The 21879-nt window shown below is 38.6% G+C and overlaps 1 protein-coding gene across 2 annotated transcripts in view; it reads right to left on the bottom strand.

Annotated features, from left to right (window-relative positions):
- LOC124870292 overlaps nt 1-6418 on the bottom strand; it is a 33020-nt gene extending 26602 nt beyond the window's left edge. Inside the window, exons 1-3 of one of the 2 annotated variants that reach the window (XM_047368899.1) lie at nt 6040-6418; nt 4166-4270; nt 3883-3972 (exon numbers count right to left, since the gene is read on the bottom strand). In XM_047368899.1, the coding sequence (XP_047224855.1) occupies nt 3883-3972; nt 4166-4270; nt 6040-6062 (218 nt within the window). In that variant the 5' untranslated portion in view covers nt 6063-6418. The remainder of the gene's footprint in view (nt 1-3882; nt 3973-4165; nt 4271-6039) is intronic. The other variant, XM_047368890.1, reaches the window with a different exon arrangement.
- Nucleotides 6419-21879: the final 15461 nt, after the last annotated feature.

Raw genomic sequence — 21879 nt, forward strand, 5'->3', positions numbered from 1 at the left:
GTTTTCTTTATTTTCATGACTACGAATATTGTATCTTCACACTGAAGGCATCAAAACTATGAATTAACACATGTGTAATTATATACTGAACAAAAAAGTGTGAAACAACTGAAAATATGTCTTATATTCTAGGTTCTTCAAAGTAGCCACCTTTTGCTTTGATTACTGCTCCGCACACTCTTGGCATTCTGTTGATGAGCTTCAAGAGGTAGTTACCTGAAATGGTTTTCCAACAGTCTTGAAGGAGTTCCCAGAGATGCTTAGCACTTGTTGGCCCTTTTGCCTTCACTCTGAGGTCCAGCTCACCCCAAACCATCTCGATTGGGTTCAGGTCCTGTAACTGTGGAGGCCAGGTCATCTGGCGCAGCACCCCATCACTCTCCTTCTTGGTCAAATAGCCCTTACACAGCCTGGAGGTGTGTTTGGGGTCATTGTCCTGTTGAAAAATAAATGATGGTCCAACTAAACGCAAACCGGATGGAATAGCATGACGCTGCAAGATGCTGTGGTAGCCATGCTGGTTCAGTATGCCTTCAATTTTGAATAAATACCCAACAGAGTCACCAGCAAAGCACCCCCACACCATCACACCTCCTCATCCATGCTTCACAGTGGGAACCAAGCATCCGTTCACCTCTTCTGCGCCGCACAAAGACACGGTGATTGGAACCAAAGATCTCAAACTTGGACTCATCAGACCAAAGCACAGATTTCCACTGGTCTAATGTCCATTCCTTGTGTTCTTTAGCCCAAACAAGTCTCTTCTGCTTGTTGCCTGTCTTCAGCAGTGGTTTCCTAGCAGCTATTTTACCATGAAGGCCTGATTCACACAGTCTCCTCTTAACAGTTGTTCTAGAGATGTGTCTGCTGCTAGACCTCTGTGTGGCATTGACCTGTTCTCTAATCTGAGCTGCTGTTAACCTGTGATTTCTGAGGCTGGTGACTCAGATGAACTTATCATCCGCAGCAGAGGTGACTCTTGGTCTTCCTTTCCTGGGGCGGTCCTCATGTGAGCCAGTTTCTTTGTAGCGCTTGATGGTTTTTGCGACTGCACTTGGGGACACTTTCAAAGTTTTCCCAATTGTTCGGACTGACTGGCCTTCATTTCTTAAAGTAATGATGGCCACTTGGTTTTCTTTACTTAGCTGCTTTTTTCTTGGCATAATACAAATTCTAACAGTCTATTCAGTAGGACTATCAGCTGTGTACTGTATCCACCTCCTGCACAACACAACTGATGGTCCCACCCCATTTATAAGGCTTGAAATCCCACTTATTAAACCTGTGTAGTGAAAACCATTTCAGGTGACTACCTCTTGAAGCTCATCAACAGAATGCCAAGAGTGTGTGGATCAGTAATCAAAGCAAAAGGTGGCTACTTTGAAGAACCTAGAATATAAGACATATTTTCAGTTGTTTCATACTTTTTTGTTCAGTATATAATTCCACATGTGTTAATTCATAGTTTTGATGCCTTCAGTGTGAAGCTACAATATTCATAGTCATGAAAGTAAAGACAACTCTTTGAATGAGGTGTGTCCAAACTTTTGGTCTGTACTGTATTTTATGTATTTTTAAGGTGTGGCACATTATTTTGCATAACAAAGCCATAACATCATTGTGAAAATAACAAATTAGAAATATGTGGTCCTTTTTTATTGTCATGATAGCATGAATTACAACTTTGCTCAATTGCCAGCAGATGAGGCCGTAACATCTCCCTCAGACATGTTGGTTTTAGTGTCTTCAGTATTTCAGTAAGGATCCATTAGTGGAAAACATTATTTGTCAAAAACTGCCATTTTAACTAGGTTACATACATCATGCTTGAATTTCTTTTTTTCTGTGCTTTTATTGTCAGAATCCTGGACTGAAAGTTAAATGCCGTATACACAACCAGCACCCCAAGTGATCAACTAATTATTTGTTGAAAATCAGTCAATCCAAGCGTTCATCAGGCATAGGTGAGGGGATCATCAAATGCATCTCCTCCATTAAACAGAATCAGGTGCTTCACAGCAATCTCTAAGTTTGCTAAACCAACCTAGATTAAAAATACTTTCATCTTTTACCTATTAAGTAGATTACATTTTGTATCTAAATTGATAGTAACTGAATACTTTGTAGGCATGGAGTCAAACATGTGCTGAACCAATACTACACATCTTACCTGTTGATTTTCAGTGAGTTGATGAGTTAGCAACTACAGGTCCTTCTCAAAATATTAGCATATTGTGATAAAGTTAATTATTTTCCATAATGTAATGATGAAAATTTAACATTCATATATTTTAGAGTCATTGCACAGTAACTGAAATATTTCAGGTCTTTTATTGTCTTAATATGGATGATTTTGGCATACAGCTCATGAAAACTCAAAATTCCTATCTCACAAAATTAGCATATCATTAAAAGGGTCTCTAAACGAGCTATGAACCTAATTATCTGAATCAACGAGTTAACTCTAAACACCTGCAAAAGATTCCTGAGGCCTTTAAAACTCCCAGCCTGGTTCATCACTCAAAACCCCAATCATGGGTAAGACTGCCGACCTGACTGCTGTCCAGAAGGCCACTATTGACACCCTCAAGCAAGAGGGTAAGACACAGAAAGAAATTTCTGAACGAATAGGCTGTTCCCAGAGTGCTGTATCAAGGCACCTCAGTGGGAAGTCTGTGGGAAGGAAAAAGTGTGGCAGAAAACGCTGCACAACGAGAAGAGGTAACCGGACCCTGAGGAAGATTGTGGAGAAGGGCCGATTCCAGACCTTGGGGGACCTGCAGAAGCAGTGGACTGTGTCTGGAGTAGAAACATCCAGAGCCACCGTGCACAGGCGTGTGCAGGAAATGGGCTACAGGTGCCGCATTCCCCAGGTCAAGCCACTTTTGAACCAGAAACAGCGGCAGAAGCGCCTGACCTGGGCTACAGAGAAGCAGCACTGGACTGTTGCTCAGTGGTCCAAAGTACTTTTTTCGGATGAAAGCAAATTCTGCATGTCATTCAGAAATCAAGGTGCCAGAGTCTGGAGGAAGACTGGGGAGAAGGAAATGCCAAAATGCCAGAAGTCCAGTGTCAAGTACCCACAGTCAGTGATGGTCTGGGGTGCCGTGTCAGCTGCTGGTGTTGGTCCACTGTGTTTTATCAAGGGTAGGGTCAATGCAGCTAGCTATCAGGAGAGTTTGGAGCACTTAATGCTTCCATCTGCTGAAAAGCTTTATGGAGATGAAGATTTCATTTTTCAGCACGACCTGGCACCTGCTCACAGTGCCAAAACCACTGGTAAATGGTTTACTGACCATGGTATCACTGTGCTCAATTGGCCTGCCAACTCTCCTGACCTGAACCCCATAGAGAATCTGTGGGATGTTGTGAAGAGAACGTTGAGAGACTCAAGACCCAACACTCTGGATGAGCTAAAGGCCGCTATCAAAGCATCCTGGGCCTCCATAAGACCTCAGCAGTGCCACAGGCTGATTGCCTCCATGCCACGCCGCATTGAAGCAGTCATTTCTGCCAAAGGATTCCCGACCAAGTATTGAGTGCATAACTGTACATGATTATTTGAAGGTTGACATTTTTTGTATTAAAAACACTTTTCTTTTATTGGTCGGATGAAATATGCTAATTTTGTGAGATAGGAATTTTGGGTTTTCATGAGCTGTATGCCAAAATCATCCGTATTAAGACAATAAAAGAGCTGAAATATTTCAGTTAGTGTGCAATGAATCTAAAATATATGAATGTTAAATTTTCATCATGACATTATGGAAAATAATGAACTTTATCACAATATGCTAATATTTTGAGAAGGACCTGTATAGGAACAGGTACTCTAATTATCTGGGTTCCAGTAAAACATTCACTGTTGCTAAAGTATTATACCTGTCATTGCTGACGTTAAGAGGTTCCCCCTTCGACATGTCGCTGTTCATGCTTGGAGAAGGAGACACTGGTCTTTGGTGTTCAGGTGAGCTTTAAAACAAATTGTAGCGTACGTTAAACTTTTATCTAGAGTTGTAACATATTTATAATCCTCTAAAGCATCTGCCGAGCCTCCGCAATATTTGTAATATATTTTTCTAAATGCATCATAAAGCTCCCAAAGAGTGGTTCAGCTTCTAAATGTTTCATAGAATGAAACAACAAACATTGTGAAATTCCCTACCGGTGTTCTTCGTCTCTGAAGTTCAAAGGTTCATTCTTAGATATGTTGCTTTTCATGGAAACGCTGCTTGGCGTGGGGGAAACTGGTCTTTCTTTCCCGGGCCACCTTGAATACAAGTTTTAAAAAGCTTTTAAATTATAACAAAAATATCTATGACAATTTATGTTGAAGTATTACAGCAAAATTTGCTTTTTACAATAGAGACCAAATGTTAGTGGCCTACGCAATATGGAAGCAAATCGTTACCATATTTCCAATAAAAAAGCATTTTCAGAAATGCTTTTTCATTTTAAGAATGTGGCTGCATTGTTTGACTCATAAATGAAATTAGTAATCAATAATCCTATTTGCATTTTAATTTTCTTCTTCTAGACTGCTCATTCTTTCACTTAATTAAAATGAAGAAAAAGACATTTGAGATTTATTTTTCAAATGTACCCCAGCAAATAGATACCAAAATTCAATTTGAAATGTAAAATTTCAAAATGAAAAAGCATTTCCAGAAATGCTTTTTCATTTTAAGAATGTGGCTGCATTATTTGACCCATAAATAAAATTAGTAATCAATCATCCTATTTGCATTTTCTTCTTCATGACTGCACATTTTATGCCATAATCAAAAAGAAGACAAAGCAGACATTGCTTTTTCGTTTTCGTGGTCTGTCCGCAAAGTCCTGCCCAGAACTCTAACGAAAAAGCATTCCGAGCGGCGGGTGCAGCAGAGTGACGTCGGCAGCCGCTCTTCCTCAGCTCCCTGCTGACCGAGCTACCCATCTTGTTTGGTAGGGGGCGCTGTGCACGTCTGCATTGCATTACATTGCAAACGTGCTGAGAAAATGATGCAGCAGGCCCGAGCTCAATTTGTGGCAGTGGCAGGCAGAACTGGTAGTTCCACCGGAACTGCCACAGCAGCCTTCAAATGAAAAAGCATTTCTGGAAATGCTTTTCTCATTTTCAATTTTTACATTTCAAATTGAATTTTGGTATCTATTTGCTGGGGTACATTTTGAAAAATAAATCTCAAATGTCTTTTTCTTTTTCATTTTAATTAAGTGAAAGAATGAGCAGTCTTGAAGAAGAAAATTAAAATGCAAATAGGATTACTGATAACTAATTTCATTTATGAGTCAAACAATGCAGCCGCATTCTTATTTGCTTCCATATACGCACACAGATAATAGGAAATTAAGTTTTGACGAAAATTCAATCCGGAAGACTCTGGCCCTGTCCCAATACTCGCATTTCCACCCTTGTGTCCCTGAATTGCGGGTTCCCGTTGATGGGTTCGAGTGCGTAGTGTGACCCAATTCTTTAGCCCCGCCCCATTTGTGCCCCACATCCGCCCTTCGGCGAAGCCCGCATCGAAGCGGACTTCGCCGAAGTGTATTACCCACAATTCACTGCTGCAGATGACGTTCTGAGCAAAAACCAGTCACAACCATCAACGTAATCAGCCATCATATCAGAATAATAATAACTGCGTAAACGTTAGACAGCAAGCCGAGAAATATTTTTTTACTGGTTTTCCAGGCTCAACATTGTAAGAAACCACTGGGTTCAGAGTGAGTCTGGGCAGTCAGTAGGTCATAACACTGAAGTTACCTTTCAAACAAACACTGGCGCAGCAAGAGTCTGGTGTATAAACCTCCTTCACTTCCTACACTTTATTCTCCTCAAAACAATTGCTTGTTGCAGTGTTAAATAGTTTTTTTAGCAGCAAGACTGTGAAAACAGCGCTGGTTCCCTTTTTGATGTTGCAGTAACGATGCAGAGGTGCAAGTCGATGACGTAACCTCTACTGTCCCATTGTAACCTGCGCACTTCAACCCTTATATGCACTTGTAAGGTGTGTAGGGTGTAGTGTGGGAATTGACCTCAACCGGTCTGGCTCCTCCATGCGTCTCGGCCAATCTAATCTGCGTCATGTCCGCACCCTCTCTTCAGCCAATCATCTCCAAGACTTCGGTTTGAAGATCCTCATCGGCAAGATTCTCTCGCTCTTCTGCTGAGCTTTGATTCTCCTTCTAGCATCAACAAGATAGTCCTGCCTGTAAACAGGTGTTAGGTCGATTCGCGTTTCACCATCAGATACGGTTTCCCTAGCGTCTCCTCGCCGCTCACGGGGTAAAAAAGGCGCATGCTTGTTCAGCGCTCGTAACCAGCAGGAAATCTGCAGACACAGTGAAAGCTCACACAACGTTTGCAACTGTGCTCTCTTCTTCTTCTGTGTTATTTTTTTGGCAGTTGGCAAATAACGTTATGTGCATTACCGCCACCGACTGGTATGGAGTGTGGTTCTTCATGGTTTTAAATCTTATTTACTATTACAACAATCAAATTCTATTTATTAATTTAGTGCTTTTGAAAAATCTAATTATAATTTGAATATGTTTGCTACCTAAACTTCTTTGCAAAGTATCTCTCAAAATAAACTTTTCTTTAATTTCTTCTTCTTCTTCTTCTTCTTGGTTTTATTGGCGGTTGGCAACAAACTTTTAGTATCATTACCGCCACTTACTGGTATGGAGTGTGGTTCGTGTCGGTCTATCTATTTATATATCTATTTAAATTCTACAAATTAAATAAATAAATAAATCCTACCTATATATATTTACAAGTATACATACTTACACATTACTTTGTATTCTACCCATCTATATCCTCCATACTTTCACAAATTTATCTACTATAATACAATTCTATGAAATAATTTAGTTTTCTTTAAAAAATCGAATCACTATTTGTATATGTTTACTCCCTACTCCTCAAAATATCTAATAAATTAACCTTTTCCTTAATACCTTCAACCTCTCTCCTCATATATATTCTTTCTCTTTCATATTTATGACATTCTAATATAACATGTTCTATTGTTTCATATTTTCCACAGTAATCAGATTTACCAGTGTTATGCTTTTGAATTTTAAAAAGTGTATAATTAGGTCCTGTATGCCCAAATCTCAACCTTGTTATCACTCTTTCCTCCTTTCTATTTCGTCTTCCATTTCTTCTTTCTCCTACTATCTTCTGAATTTTATAAAACCATCTTCCTGTTTTTCCTTCATCCCACCTTTTTTGCCATTTTTCCATCAGCTTTCCTTTACCTGTTTTAACTATAAAACTAATAGGATTTTGAATTATCCTCTTTGCTATTTTATCTGCCCTCTCGTTTCCTTCTACTCCAATATGTGCTGGAACCCACACAAATATAACTATCAAGCCCATTTTTTGTATTCTGTATAATGTATGAAATATTTCGAATAAAATGTCCATCCTACTATCTGATTGATTATATTTTAAACTTAATAATGCAGAGCTTGAATCTGAGCAAATTACTGTTTTTAATGGTCTTATGTCTTCTACCCATTGTAAAGCTAATAATATAGCCAACATTTCTCCTGTGTATACTGATAAGCCGTCTGTAATTCGTTTTCCTATTTTTATATTGAATTCTGGTACTACAAAAGCTATTCCTACTTTTTCATTTATTTTTGATGCATCTGTATATATTTGAATATATCTATAATAATTATTTAAATGTATCTGTACTGAATAACTATCTACTATGGAAGATTTATCTTGCTTCTTTTCCATTATTGACATATCTACTATTGCTTCTGGTAGAATCCATGGTGGTATAATTGATATTGGTGATGTTTGACTAATTTCTAAATCAATCATTTTAAATTATTTTACTTTATTTTCAATTGTCCATCCAAAACTCTTCATTTCTTTCTTTTCTTTTTCCCAACATGGATTTAAAATTTCCCAAATTGGATGATCCAAGTTATTACCTTGTAAATTTAACCAATAATTTATTTCTAGTTTTATTCTTCTTAACTCTAACGGCATTTCTACCATTTCTATTTCTATTGCTGCTGTTGGTCTAGTTTTAAATGCTCCAGTACATAATCTTAATGCCTGATGTTGGATAATATCTAATTTAACCAGATGTGTTTTAGCTGCTGAACCGTAAACTATACAACCAAAGTCTATGTTAGATCTTATCATTCCTGTGTAAATCTGTTTTAGTGATTTCCTATCTGCTCCCCAATCACTGCCAGCCAAGCATCTCATAATATTTAAAATGTTCTTACATTTATCACCAACTTTTTGAATATGTATATTCCATTTTAGTTTTTCATCAAACCACAATCCTAAAACTTTTATACACTTTACTTGCTCTAATTCTTGGTTATATAATTTAAATTTTATTTCCTTGTTTATTTTTTTCTGATTAAATATCATTACTTTGGTTTTTTCAACTGAAAACTTAAATCCCCATTGTAACGCCCATTTCTCTATTTCAATAATAACCTCTTGTAATTTCTTTACAATGAAATATACATTTTTTCCTCTTTTCCAAACAGCTCCATCATCTGCAAAAAGTGAACATCCCATTACTTTTCCAATATCTTTAAAAACATAATTTATCATAATTGAAAACAATAACGGACTTATAATACTCCCCTGTGGAGTTCCATTTTCTACTATATCTTTTCCTGAGATCACTTCCCCAATTCTAACTTGTATTTTCCTATTTGTTAAAAAGTCTTTAATCCATTTAAATATTTCCCTATAATGCCCAGCATCTGTAATTTAATTAATAATCCCTCCACCCACATCATATCATATGCTTTTTCTATATCAAAAAATACTGCCACTACACTTTCTTTATTTACCTGTGCTCTTCTAATTTCATGCTCTAAGCATAGCATTGGATCATTAGTACTCCTCCCTTTTCTAAAACCACTTTCATACTTTGACATATATCCTTTATTATTTAAATAATATACTAGTCTACTATTAATCATTTTTTCCATTATTTTACATAGATTTGATGTTAAGGCTATTGGTCTATAATTTCCTGGATTTGAGTTATCTTTTCCTGGTTTAGCTATTAGTACTATAATTGATTCCTTCCAGTTCAGTGGTAATTTTCCTTCCTCCCAAATTTTATTATGTAATTGTAATATTATATCTTTCGATTTTTCACTAAGTTGCCTTATCATTCTGTATCAAATTTGATCTTTACCTGGTGCTGTATTTTTTGTCTTCCTAAGTGCATCATTTAATTCAGCTTTTGTAAATTCAACATTTAACAAATTATTTGTTTCTTCAACACTCTGTAATACATCTTTATATATAAGTTTTGTATTTTCTCTTCCTTTTCTTCCCTCTTCACTAATATTATTTGAACTGTTAATTTTACTAAATATTCTTGCCAATATTTCAACTTTATCTTCATCTTTTATTATATTTATATTATTTATTTTTAATATAGGATATTCAAACTCTCTCTTTATGCCATTCATTATTTTAACTATTTTCCAAATTTTTTCTATTTTTGTTTATTTCCCTATTGTGCTACAAAAATCTCTCCAATATTCTCTTTTTGCCTTCTTAATAGTTCTCCTTACTATTGCTTGCTTTCTTTTATAATCAATTAAATTCTTATAAATTGGATTTCCTTTTAGTACCTTAAATGCTTTATTTCTTAACTTTATTGCTTCTTTACATTCATTTGTCCACCATGGTACCATTTTCTTATTACTTTTACGCCCGGCTTTCTTTATAGAATTATCTGCTGCTTCCATGATTATCTTACAAATTTTTAAATTTACATTATTTATATCCATTCTCATATATACTTTCCCTAAGTTTAGCTGACTCAAGTATCTCAATTTAGTCCAGTCTGCCTTATTAAAATTTAGTTTTTTATTGACATTTATATTCTTATTATTTAAAGTTAATCCTACTCTTATTGTAATGGGATAATGATCACTACCTATAGTTGATTTTTTCACCACTCACAACTACCAGCTAAACCATTTGAAACCATTGTTAAATCAATAACTGATTCCATCCCTGTTCTTACATTGATTCTTGTTCCCCTCCCATCATTTATACATACTAGATTTTTTATTTCCATTAATTCTTCTATAACTTGTCCATTTTTATCATTACAGTTACCCCACAATGTACTATTTGCATTAAAATCTCCACACCAAATTACTTCCCCTTCCAAATATTCATTTAACTCCTCCATTATTTCAATTGACAATGTTTTACATGGATTATGAAAATGTATTATTTTAAATTTACCTTCTTGTTCCCATATCTCAATTACTATATATTCAAGTTCTTTCCCTAATACCTGATATTGTATCCCTTGCTTAATAAATATTCCACATCCTCCTCCACTTCTCTCCTGTCGATATCTTCTTACACCATCATATCCTTTTATCACAAAATCCAATGTTGTTTTTAACCATGTTTCCTGAACACAAATAATTTCTGGTTGTTCTTCAAGACTATCAATATAACCTTTAAGTTCTTGTCTGTTAGCAATTAAACTTCTTGCATTCCATTGTAATATTAACATGTACTTTCACCAGATGTTCCTTGTCTCCCATCTACCTCCAACTTTATGTTCTCCCATGATCCCTCCTTAAACCCCAAAAACTTTTCAGCTCCTCTCACTATTATTTTAATCTTCTCAGTTTTATGCTTGGCTTGGTCAGTACAGTTGATAACATATGCTACGAATAATATTAGTTTTTCTACTGATATTGTAACATTTTCTTCTGACTGTACTTTGCTTTGCTGTGGAATTTGATTTGCTATTTGTTCAATCTTTCTTGTTTTCTGTTCCTTCACATTTTTAACTGCTTCTGCATAGCTCATGTTTTTAGTCATTTTAATCTGTATGATTTCTTTTGCCTTTTTCCTTACTTCACATCCTCCATACGTAACTATGTAGTCCTCCACAGTTACAACATTTTTCTTGTACTTCTTTACATTCTTCTAACTTGTGATCTTCACCACACTTTGGACATCTCTGCTTCCCTTTACAAACTGCTGCTATGTGTCCATACCTTTGACATTTGAAACAACGAAGTGGCGGAAGGATAAAAGGTCTAACCTGAAAGCTGAGATAACCTATTTTGATGTTTTGTGGCAACTCTTTTTCTTCAAATTCAATGAGGGTTAACATACTTCCTATTTTTCCTCCATTTATTGTTTTTGACAACCTCTTCAAGTTACTCACATTTGCACCTATAATACTTCTCTTAATTTTATCAAGATCTTCATCTCCTGTTCTTCTTCTTCTTCTCCTTCGCACTTTAATACCGAGAGCTGAGCCGCTCTGCGCCCAACTGTGCTCTCATCTGACAGACAGACAGACAGACAGACAGACGTAAACATAACGAAACATATTTATACACACACACACACACACACACATATATATATATATATATATATATATATATATATCTATATATAAATAGATATATCTATATATCTATATATATATCTATATAGATATATATATATTGCTTTTGTTCCAAAAGCAATATAAAAACCAAGATTACAGTTTCCAAATGCACTCAGAGACAAAAATATGTATTGGAGCCATATTTTGTCTAGTAAAACAAAGGTTTTTTGCCATAATACCCATGATTACATTGATGGAAAAATGGGGAATCTTGCCAGCCTGAGAACACTATCCCAACAGTTGTGTACAAGGGTGGCAGCATCATCATGGTGTAGTTTAGTACTGTATTTTAGGACAGTACTCTATGTTAATGTTTGCAGTTTTATTTGTCCTTGCTCTACAATTTTTTCCTGTTTTTGTTTTGTATTATATACTTTGATCAATAAATTATTCAAAAACAGTACCATGGTTAATGGGGAACAGCAATCATTAAAAACAATTAACTGCCACATTTAATAGTTTAGAGTTTAGTTAGAATTTTGATCTGTGAAACTTGAAAGAAAAAACACTTTATAAACCACCACACTTTACAGAAAATAAAATGTCACATTATCATCAGATAATAATTCTGTCTCTTATTTTCAATCATTTCAACTAGACTTGAGTCTAAGATTTTGTTCAAGAGCAAAATTAAAAGCGACTGAATGCATAAAGCTACAATTTCATTCCTTGGTTTCTCTCTGCTGTACCTGCAAATTTTCATTCACCGGTCAGAAGGTTCTTCAGCCTCTCAACCTTTCACAGAATGAACTAGCAAGCATTATGATATGTGGTATATATTCAGCTCAAAGATTCACTATTAGATATGCTGCTTTTGTCTGTGCACATAGGCATTGAGGAATACTATTTCCATACAAGTGTAACAAATTATTAAAATATGTTTTGTGCGGACGCACATTATTTTCTAACTATTATTGTTTTCCTTTTCTTAAGATGAATCATCAAGAAGAGACAAATCAAAGTTGCTTTTGAATAGGTTACATACCTCACTATTGAAATGAGCAGAAACAAAAGTTTTACTCACTTGCCAGTGGATGTGGTTACAACCTCTTCTTCAGACATGTTGCTTCTTGTTGGAGTTGTGGATTTCTTCATTACCTCAGACAGGCTCCATATACAGATTTTAACATCACTGGCTGCAGGCACATTTTCCAAAAATAATATTCCAGGCTACAGACATCACACTTGAGTCCCTGTCTCTGTACTTACACAAAGTTATGATTCACATGAAAAACAGAATTAAAAAGACTTTTTCTCCTTGAAATTCGTTCCAATTAAATCACACACTTCTGCATAATTTCTCTAAAAAAGTGAACTGTCTTAAGTTCTTTTGATTCACGAATCTCAAGAAATTCTCTGTTCTTTCAGAGATGATGTCTAAGAGGCTGTACTCCGTGGTAAATGATTAGCAATTGGATGGACTTCAGTCTTTGCTGTGGGTGGGAAGATTGTCATAAAAATCATAAATTGTTTCTCACATTCATGGTGTCAGTAAAGCTGTTGCGCTAACTTATTGTAAATTCATAACCCATAGTACTAAATAGAAATAAAACAAAACGAGAAAAAAAACAAAGTCAAAATGTCTTTACTAAAATGGCAGTGCTGTTTAACAGTTTAATTAAAACAAGAACAAATGTTTAATCCACATGTGTCCATGGTACCTTCTCCTTGACCTCAATAAGAGGACAGTACATGTTTTGTAACAAACCTCATGTTATTAGCCTATTTAATGATGACTGGTCCAAACAGCTCTTGAAAAGCGGATGAGATTAGGAACCCAAAATCCTACTTGCTGTCATCACTAGCTTATGAATCTGGGCCTGAGCCACAATTGTCATGTTCGCAAACGAATAAATGATGTACATAAGAATAAACTCAACTACATATGATTAAAATAAAAATGTTATAGACACCAAACAGATAAATTCATCAGTAAAAAAAAAAGTTAACTTTGGCAGAAACACTTTAAACATCTTGCGATGGTTCTAATCTATTCACTGATCCCTCCATGACTTTATCACACTTAAGACACTTAAATCTTTACTTGTTTCCATCTCTTCTTGTGTTTTATATTATTCTCTATTTGGTGGCAACCATTCATTGAAGGGTGCATCGCCACACTGTTGTATTTACACTATTTAGATTTATCGGTATCAAAATGTGTTCTAATACTTCTCAGTTCACTCAATTTGTTTTTCTTCAAGTGTGTTAGCATGCTTATTGGTAATGTGCAACAATTATTCTCTAAAAGAACTATACATTGTATAAGTAGATTTTGAAAGATATAAGATTAAATATTAGGTTAAAAAAAATAAGAGACCATCATTTTCTTTACTTTGGTTTTCCTAAATTTATCAAAATAGAAATACACTTTTGTCTCTTTAAAAGATTTAAAACTAAATAACCTTGTTTCTCAGTATACTCAGGGATCTGTTTTATAATAACTGAAGCTTTATATGCGTAAAAAACTGACTTTATCCTACAGTTAAGCGTGGACTTTGTGATGCTTGTTTCTGATTAACCACAGGTAACATTAAAGCAGCAATTGTTTTATGAGACCACAGAGACAGTCAATTGCAGTAAACAAGCACCTACCCCTTCTCATGTAACATCAAATTTTATCCAAGGATAGCCTCATTTTAGAAAGACTTTGACTTTGTGTTGCTCTCATAAATGTTTTTATTGTAGACATGGTCCGGCTTAACTACTCTAAAGCCTATATGCTTGTTTTTAGTATCAATGTTTCACATAATATAAATTTACTTTAGAAATTTACTTTTTTAGTTGTAGGTCAAATTTGTGCCCATACTGATAGACTCCAGTAAAACACGTTAAGGTTCTTTAGTACAAAACATAACTGCATCATCCTCGATCTTATTAGTTTGTAAATGCCAACAAGTCTCTCTTACGAGCCTCAGCAGATATTTTCACAAAGTCTTTTGCTTTTGTTCTCAGGTTGATTTCTACACATTTGGCACCAAAACACGCTAATCTTCATCTTCTCCCTGAATATCATTATTGTTGGACATGTCCATGCTATTTACACTTGCATTTAACTGTTTCAACAGATGAAAGTCTCACATTCAGGCATCTGGAAGTCATTCCCAATGATAGACCAGACCATTGAAGGTCCACAGTTCTCTTCCTGATATCTTGGCTGATTTCTTTTGATTTTCTCATGCTGTTACATAAAGAATGAAGAAAAAGATATGTTTCACATACTTCTATAAAAAGTACTTTTGTTTTCCTTATCATTTTTGACTGACATCAAATACAGAAGACATAACATTGAAAAAATAGTAGATGTGGTTTTTATGCTACAGTTAAAAATAGAGCAGAGAAACAAACAGAAAAAAAAAGGAACTAGTGAGGAAGAAAGAGAACCGATAGACACATATTTAAAATCAGTCTTTGGTAATCAGGGGTCATCATCTTTTAGTGGATACATTATATTTAAGCACATGTGGACTCAAAATCACAAAAGTATCTATTACAAGCTATTATTGAATGTGATCTTGTAATACTTTTGTAGTTTTGTGAAATATTGCTAAGTAGTGTTTGAGACTCTGACACCAGACTGCATTCCCAGAAGAGCATTCTTGGATTTTAGGTACTTCTTGAGATCAAACACCTTCAGCTTATCATCTGATGTTGGCAGCATCAACATTAAAGCTAACCAATGCAATGTACAGAAGTTTTCAAAAGTTTTTGTTTCTGAATTAAGGTAATTTGAAATCTTGACCCAGAGAGTGGTCATTCAGCTCTTCCAGATAATGGAAAAGTGCAAAGCTTTTATGTGGATCATTGTTTTTCTCTCTGATCTGCTTTTTGATGTACTCAGTTATTTCCTTAGTGTCTTCATTATTTTTGGATGTTTTCAAAATCTCTTGGAGAATATTCTGGTTGTATTAGAGAGAGACCCAGTAAGAAGTGGAGGAACGTGTCCCAGTCCCCATTTTTATCCTGAAAGGCCTTGTCCACTGCTTTCGTTTGGAACTCTGAGGCAGAGGGGCCTGAGGCTGCTAAGGTAGGTCCTACAAACATCTTTTCTCCTTTGTTACTAAATGAGTAGAAGACATGAAGAACTGCTAGGTACTCCTGAATGCTTAGATGGACAAAGCAAAACAACTTTTGTTAGTATGGCCCATCTTCTCTTTTGATCTGAGTGAACAAACCACAGAAAACTGCAGTTTTAGTTATATCAATACACAAACGGTCAAGTCTTCTTTAGTTGTCTGAGTGTCAAGAAGTCTTCTAGGCTCTTAGAGGATAAATCCTAATATTCTGAGACAGTGAATTTTGGGTTTTCATTATCTGTAAGCCATAATCATAAAACTTATAAGAAAAAAGCTTGAAATATCTCACTTTACTTTTTTAAATTCACCAGTAGTGCAAATGTTTGTGTTTATCGGTACACATTACCTTATTTGTTTCTTTTTTGTAGTTGTAATCATGTAATGGCACTAAGAAATTAAATAGACCTTGGATGTCAACTTAAATCTCCAAAAGGGCTTTACTGCAGGACACTCTAAACTTCAACATATATTATTTTCTTAGAAATACAAAAAGCTTTGAAAAACTCGATAGCAGTTGTACTCGTACTCGTACTGGTCGTCTTCCGCTTATCCGGGACCGGGTCGCGGGGGCAGCAGACTCAGCAGAGACGCCCAGACGTCCCTCTCTCCAGACACCTCCTCCAGTTCCTCCAGGGGGAGCCCAAGGCGTTCCCAGGCCAGTCGAGAGACATAGTCCCTCCAGCGTGTCTTGGGCCGTGTCCTGGGCCTCCTCCCGGTGGGACGTGCCTGGAACACTTCCCGAGGAAGGCGTCCAGGAGGCATCCGGTATAGATGCCCGAGCCACCTCAACTGGCTCCTCTCGATGTGGAGGAGCAGCGGCTCTACTCCGAGCCCCTCCCGGATGGCCAAGCTCCTCACCCTATCTCTAAGGGAGCGCCCGGCCACCCTACGGAGGAAGCTCATTTCAGCCGCTTATATCCGGGATCTCGTTCTTTCGGTCATGACCCAAAGTTCATGGCCATAGGTGAGGGTAGGAACGTAGACCGACCGGTAAATTGAGAGCTTTGCTTTTCGGCTCAGCTCTCTCTTCACCACAACGGACCGGCACAGCGCCCCCATTACTGTGGCAGCCGCACCAATCCGTCTGTCGATCTCCCGCTCCATTCTTCTCTCACTCGTGAACAAGACCCCGAGATACTTAAACTCCTCCACTTGAGGCAGGAACTTCCCTCCAACCTGAAGAGGACAAGCCACCCTTTTCCGGTCGAGTACCATGGCCTCGGACTTGGAGGAGCTGATCCTCATCCCAGCCGCTTCACACTGTAAGTCTTGGCTAGAGGGGGCCAGCAGGACCACGTCATCCGCAAAAAGAAGAGACGAAATCCACTGGTCCCCAAACCAGACCCCCTCCGGCCCTTGGCTGCGTCTAGAAATCCTGTCCATAAAAGTTATGAACAGGACCGGTGACAAAGGGCAGCCCTGACGGAGTCCAACATGCACCGGGAACAGGTCTGACTTAGTGCCGGCAATAGCAGTCGGTTTATGGTAAATATGGATGGTGCCCAAACTGGTTGTGAACATGGTCCTTATATTCAATGAAGTGATTACATACTTTATGGCTATTATGGCTAAAGTGATCAATTATTATCTATGATATACTTGCAGAGCTTAGAGGAGTGTCTCTGATGCCGAAGAAAACCTCTTTAAAAATATATAAATAGGATAATTACATCCATTGTCTATGGTGCATGGGATAAACACCTCAATATTTCCCAAGCCTGATTGGTGCACCTGGGAAGTGAACTCTAAAACTAAGCAATGTTAATGTTAGTGAACTCATCACAAGCAAGTTCCATTGTGATGCAAAGTTACCATTGTTCAGACATCCTATACATGTGCGAAAAGGGACGGCACTGACTACTTCCTTCGTGAAGAAATGTTGTGCCGAACCTTAACCTTAACCGTCAGCCCAGCTAAGACCTGAGTGCCACAAATACACATCCACATAAACTCAGCAACAGGTTGGACCTAAAGTAAGGCACTCTTTTTGTTTTGTTGTAATGCTGCCTGGTGATAGTAAGTTGGACTGATCCACTTTTGCCAGCACCAGCCAGATTTGTAATTTTGCTAAGGTGTGGACAACCGCACCACTACTGCTGATATCAAAGTAACATGTAGTTTTATAGTACAGACACTTACCAGTAGTTATTTAGACAAACCACATTCATGTGATATAAAACCTATTCCAAGGATAGATCATTTTGAAAGGACACACATGCACATACACTGTAATTCACATTTTTGCTCTCATTATCACTTACAACTTTCCTTGCAGACATGACCTTGCATTTGTTGGACCACTTGTTTGCTGAGTATTGGATTATCTGCACGTTGTTGGACGTCACTGTGCCCCTCCAATGGCATCGGCCATTTTGTACCCAGGACAGCCCGCTCCTACATATCCCATCGAGCATTGCGACTGATATGACTGGGCGTCCCAAGTCTGACGTCACAGGACGCTATTTACGGCCTTGCGTAAGATGGTGACAGAAGCGGTGCGTCAGGCCACCATGCCCCCACAACCCTTGAAACAGGAAGCCGACCTAGTTAAACCAGACCCAAACTTCCCGTCAGCATGACTCGGCGTGGACCCAGTCTCCACAGCCATCAGAGTCTACCCGATCGGATGGGGAGACAAACCTGGGAAACTCCAAGAACCCCTTGGGACTTCTCCAAGAGAAACACCACAAACCATTGCTCCAAGGTTCTTAGGTAAACTGAACCATAATGACCATATAGGTTACCTATACTATCTCACCAGTATAGGAGGACATGTCAAACTGAGGTTCCATTTTAAAACAGGATCAGAGATCAGCCTGATGTTCTCGGTCTCGTTTGAGGAGGTGAGTAGAGCCATGCTCTCCCTCAGTAAACCACTTCAGGCTGAAGTTCGTGATGTAAGTATCACCAGCCGCACCCAAAACCGATCATGCATCACTAATTGGGTGGAGCTGGACATTACACCCGAAGACACGGCTCTGGTGCACCCCATCTATAGGTGCACATTAAACAAAGACCTTTGTCTTGGTGGCCAGGACCTGCTGGACAGGCTGGCCCCACTCATTGACTGCCACCAGGACCAACTCTGGATCCAGGCGGAGGTGCAAAACCCACGGGGTGCAAGCAGCGAACGATCCGTTGTGACCAATCAGGTCACCAGCTTAGAGGAGCCCGAAGGACCTCTCAGGCCCTCATCAGAGCCGGTCATGTGCACCTCCGAGACACAGCTGCACCCAGCCATCCAGGAAACTCCTGCCAGAGGCAGTCATGCATTGCTTGGCTCTTTAAAGAACCCAGGTGTGGACACTTACAACCCCAAAGTGGTGGAAGGTGTACACCTGGAAACCATGTTCATACCAGAAGTGCTACTAGCATTCTGGCTGGGACATCCATCAACCATTAGAGAGCTGTATGACCGTTTGTGCCAAAAAGACCCCTTTGTAACTGAGGCACAACACAGCCACACACTCCTTTTAGTAGACGGGCTCCGCCCTCTCCTCAAGACAGCCAATGTGCAGATTGGCATCAAACAGCTCTCCCATGCTGTGGACATTGTTCCAACAGACCAAAGGGGGGTCACGTTATCCGACGCCCATTACTCTCCTGTAGGGTGCCATAGGAGCTACAAAGCCACACTCCACACCCTCCAGCAGATGGCACGCTGGCCTCCAAGGTCTCACGACACCCAGGTCTACATCAAAGGATGTTTAACCTGCCACCAGTTTCAGCCATCCCAGCCAACCAGTCAACCTCCGCTTCAGCGAAGGGGGGTCACATTACCTTGGTTCCACCTTCAGACCAACTGGGTCGAACCAGCTCCAAAATTAACAGGAGGTAACAAATTCCTCCTAACTGCGACATGCAGCTTCATCAAGTGGGTTGGATGCTTGTCAGAAAAGGTTGACACCATCATCCCAGCTGCTGCTCTTTGGCTGAACCAGATGAAGTCCTACATCAAACTCTCCTCCCCAAGAACAGAGCTTGTCTCAATGTCCGGGAAAGGAGAGACCAGTGCGTAGGACTAGTTAAAAAGGTGCATGTTTCATTAACTCACACTAACATGCACTAATCACTAACAACTTTCTTCAACAAAAACAGTTAAACATATAACTACCTTCTAGGACACAGTCTTAAACTGTAAGTTGACACGATAATTTTCCATAACACTCTGCATGCACTGCAGACCTCACAAAAGTGTTTAAGAATGATGTAATGGACACACCCATGCTGCCCGAGATTTCATGCAAAATCGTGTTAAAGGAGGTTGGTTCATCTGTAGACAGTCCCACCGAGGCACAGATACCCATTGACCTAGTTCTGCTGAACTTAGTAGAGAAATCCTAAGTCCACCACGGCAGACACCTTGCAACCTCCACAAACACACCTGGCTTATAGCCTAAATACTGCAATTCGTTTATTCTTTTCTCCCTCTTTCCACATCTAGATAGTTTAGAGACAGGAGTCCTATTAAAACCCATCATCATCCGGAAGAGCTAATGGTTTAAGCCTAAACCTGTTTTAACCATTCGTTTTTATTATACACCGCAAACCAGCAGGTTAAGCGTTTACAGGTCAGGATTGATTCCCTCACGTTCATTCCCCCACGGTTCATAGCACCGCCTTTGCCAACGACACAGCCAGGGTCCAGTGCCTAATAGAAGTTGGACGAATAAGCTATGAACCATGATTTTGTTTTGTTTTTTTATTTTTATATATACATATATATGTACGATATCTTTTATTGTTTCATTTTGTCTCAGGATTACTAAAGCTGATGACCAAAGAATGTAATGATGATATGAATGTATTGGCCTGTATTTTTCTCATTGAACAATGTAGAAAGGTATGAGTTTAGTCAGAGTTTAGTCCTGCCCAGGCTAACCTCTATCCTGCCCAGCCGTAGGTTTTGAGGAACACAGAGACAGTTTTGTTTTGTTCTGCTTCGCCACGGATCACTGATTGTTCAGCAAAGGACAGAATGGTCCCAGTAGCTTCAAAGACTGCGATTCATCTCACCCTTTGAACCTAGGGGGGAATGTTGGACCACTTGTTTGCTGAGTATTGGATTATCTGCACGTTGTTGGACGTCACTGTGCCCCTCCAATGGCATCGGCCATTTTGTACCCGGGACAGCCCGCTCCCACATATCCCATCGAGCATTGCGACTGATATGACTGGGCGTCCCCAGTCTGACGTCACAGGACGCTATATAGGAAGGCGCTCATGTTTGAAAACTTGCCTTCTGCTAGAAACCGGTCTAGTCACTGAAGCGCGCCACTTTAAGAGAAGAGCTCTTTGCAGAGTTTCATTCATTCTCTCTCGTTGGACAACGAACAATTCATAACTGAGGTTTTTGGACTAAGAAGGCCAGAGATTTCACTTTGCCGATCGAAGACATGAGTTAAACACGTAACTGAGAACACGGAGTTTCGGAGAGACGAACCGCTACCGTGTTTCATTTCCAAGTCGACTTTGATGGTCAGATCATATTTTTCCTTTTTGTCAAGAAGACCAAAGGACGAAGACTGACCGCTTTCCCTGAAGTTGATTGTGGACGCACAATTAACTTACCCCCACTTTTCCTCGCTCGAATTCCCTCGCTCAGGAAGAAGACGACACCAAGTAAAACTCGTTTTTTTAATTTAATCTTTTATTTCTTTATTAGAAGGCCTGGGCAGGGTCAGAGGTTGTAGAAGCAATCAGAATCGCTGGTTAGGATCTCATGTGTTCTGAATAATATGTGCATGTAACCTTGCTTATTGAACTTTGATGTGTTATGTGATATCGAGATCCGCCGCGGTCCTAGAGCTGTTTGTGTTTACTATCTGAACGCGGATGCTTTGCAAGACTGGACTGTTAAAACGACCTCATGGTAAAATCCTCCATTTCCCTTTGTCTTCAATCCCACTGTGCTAGCTTGCCGCCAAAAGTTAGAATCCTTTGTGCTCAGGAGTTAGGGGGAAGTTTTATGATCAGAAGATCATAAAGGACAGTCGAAGCTGCGCTCCAACCCCCACCAGTCGCCACCACACCACCTTTCATATCCTCATTGTCCTTCGTCTGTAGTGCCATAAACTGCTGGTTGACTCAATACATACCCACTACCGTTTGTTGTTTTTTGCTTATTTAGATGTGTTACCCCTGTGTTTGTAGAATTTTGCATGTTGAGTAGGTGAAAATTTATAAATATTCACATAGATAAAGAGAGAGCGTTTTGTGTTTCATTGTGTGCAAAAGGTGATGTGTCAGTCAAAATAAGGTTCAAGTTCCACACGTTTCGGCAGAAACGGTCGATTAAACAGTGACATCTCCGGCAATAGTTATTAATTATTACGGAGTATTCAACGGTTGTAATT

The sequence above is a fragment of the Girardinichthys multiradiatus genome, chromosome 1, assembly GCF_021462225.1.
Source record: "Girardinichthys multiradiatus isolate DD_20200921_A chromosome 1, DD_fGirMul_XY1, whole genome shotgun sequence".
NCBI classification, from domain to species: domain Eukaryota; kingdom Metazoa; phylum Chordata; class Actinopteri; order Cyprinodontiformes; family Goodeidae; genus Girardinichthys; species Girardinichthys multiradiatus.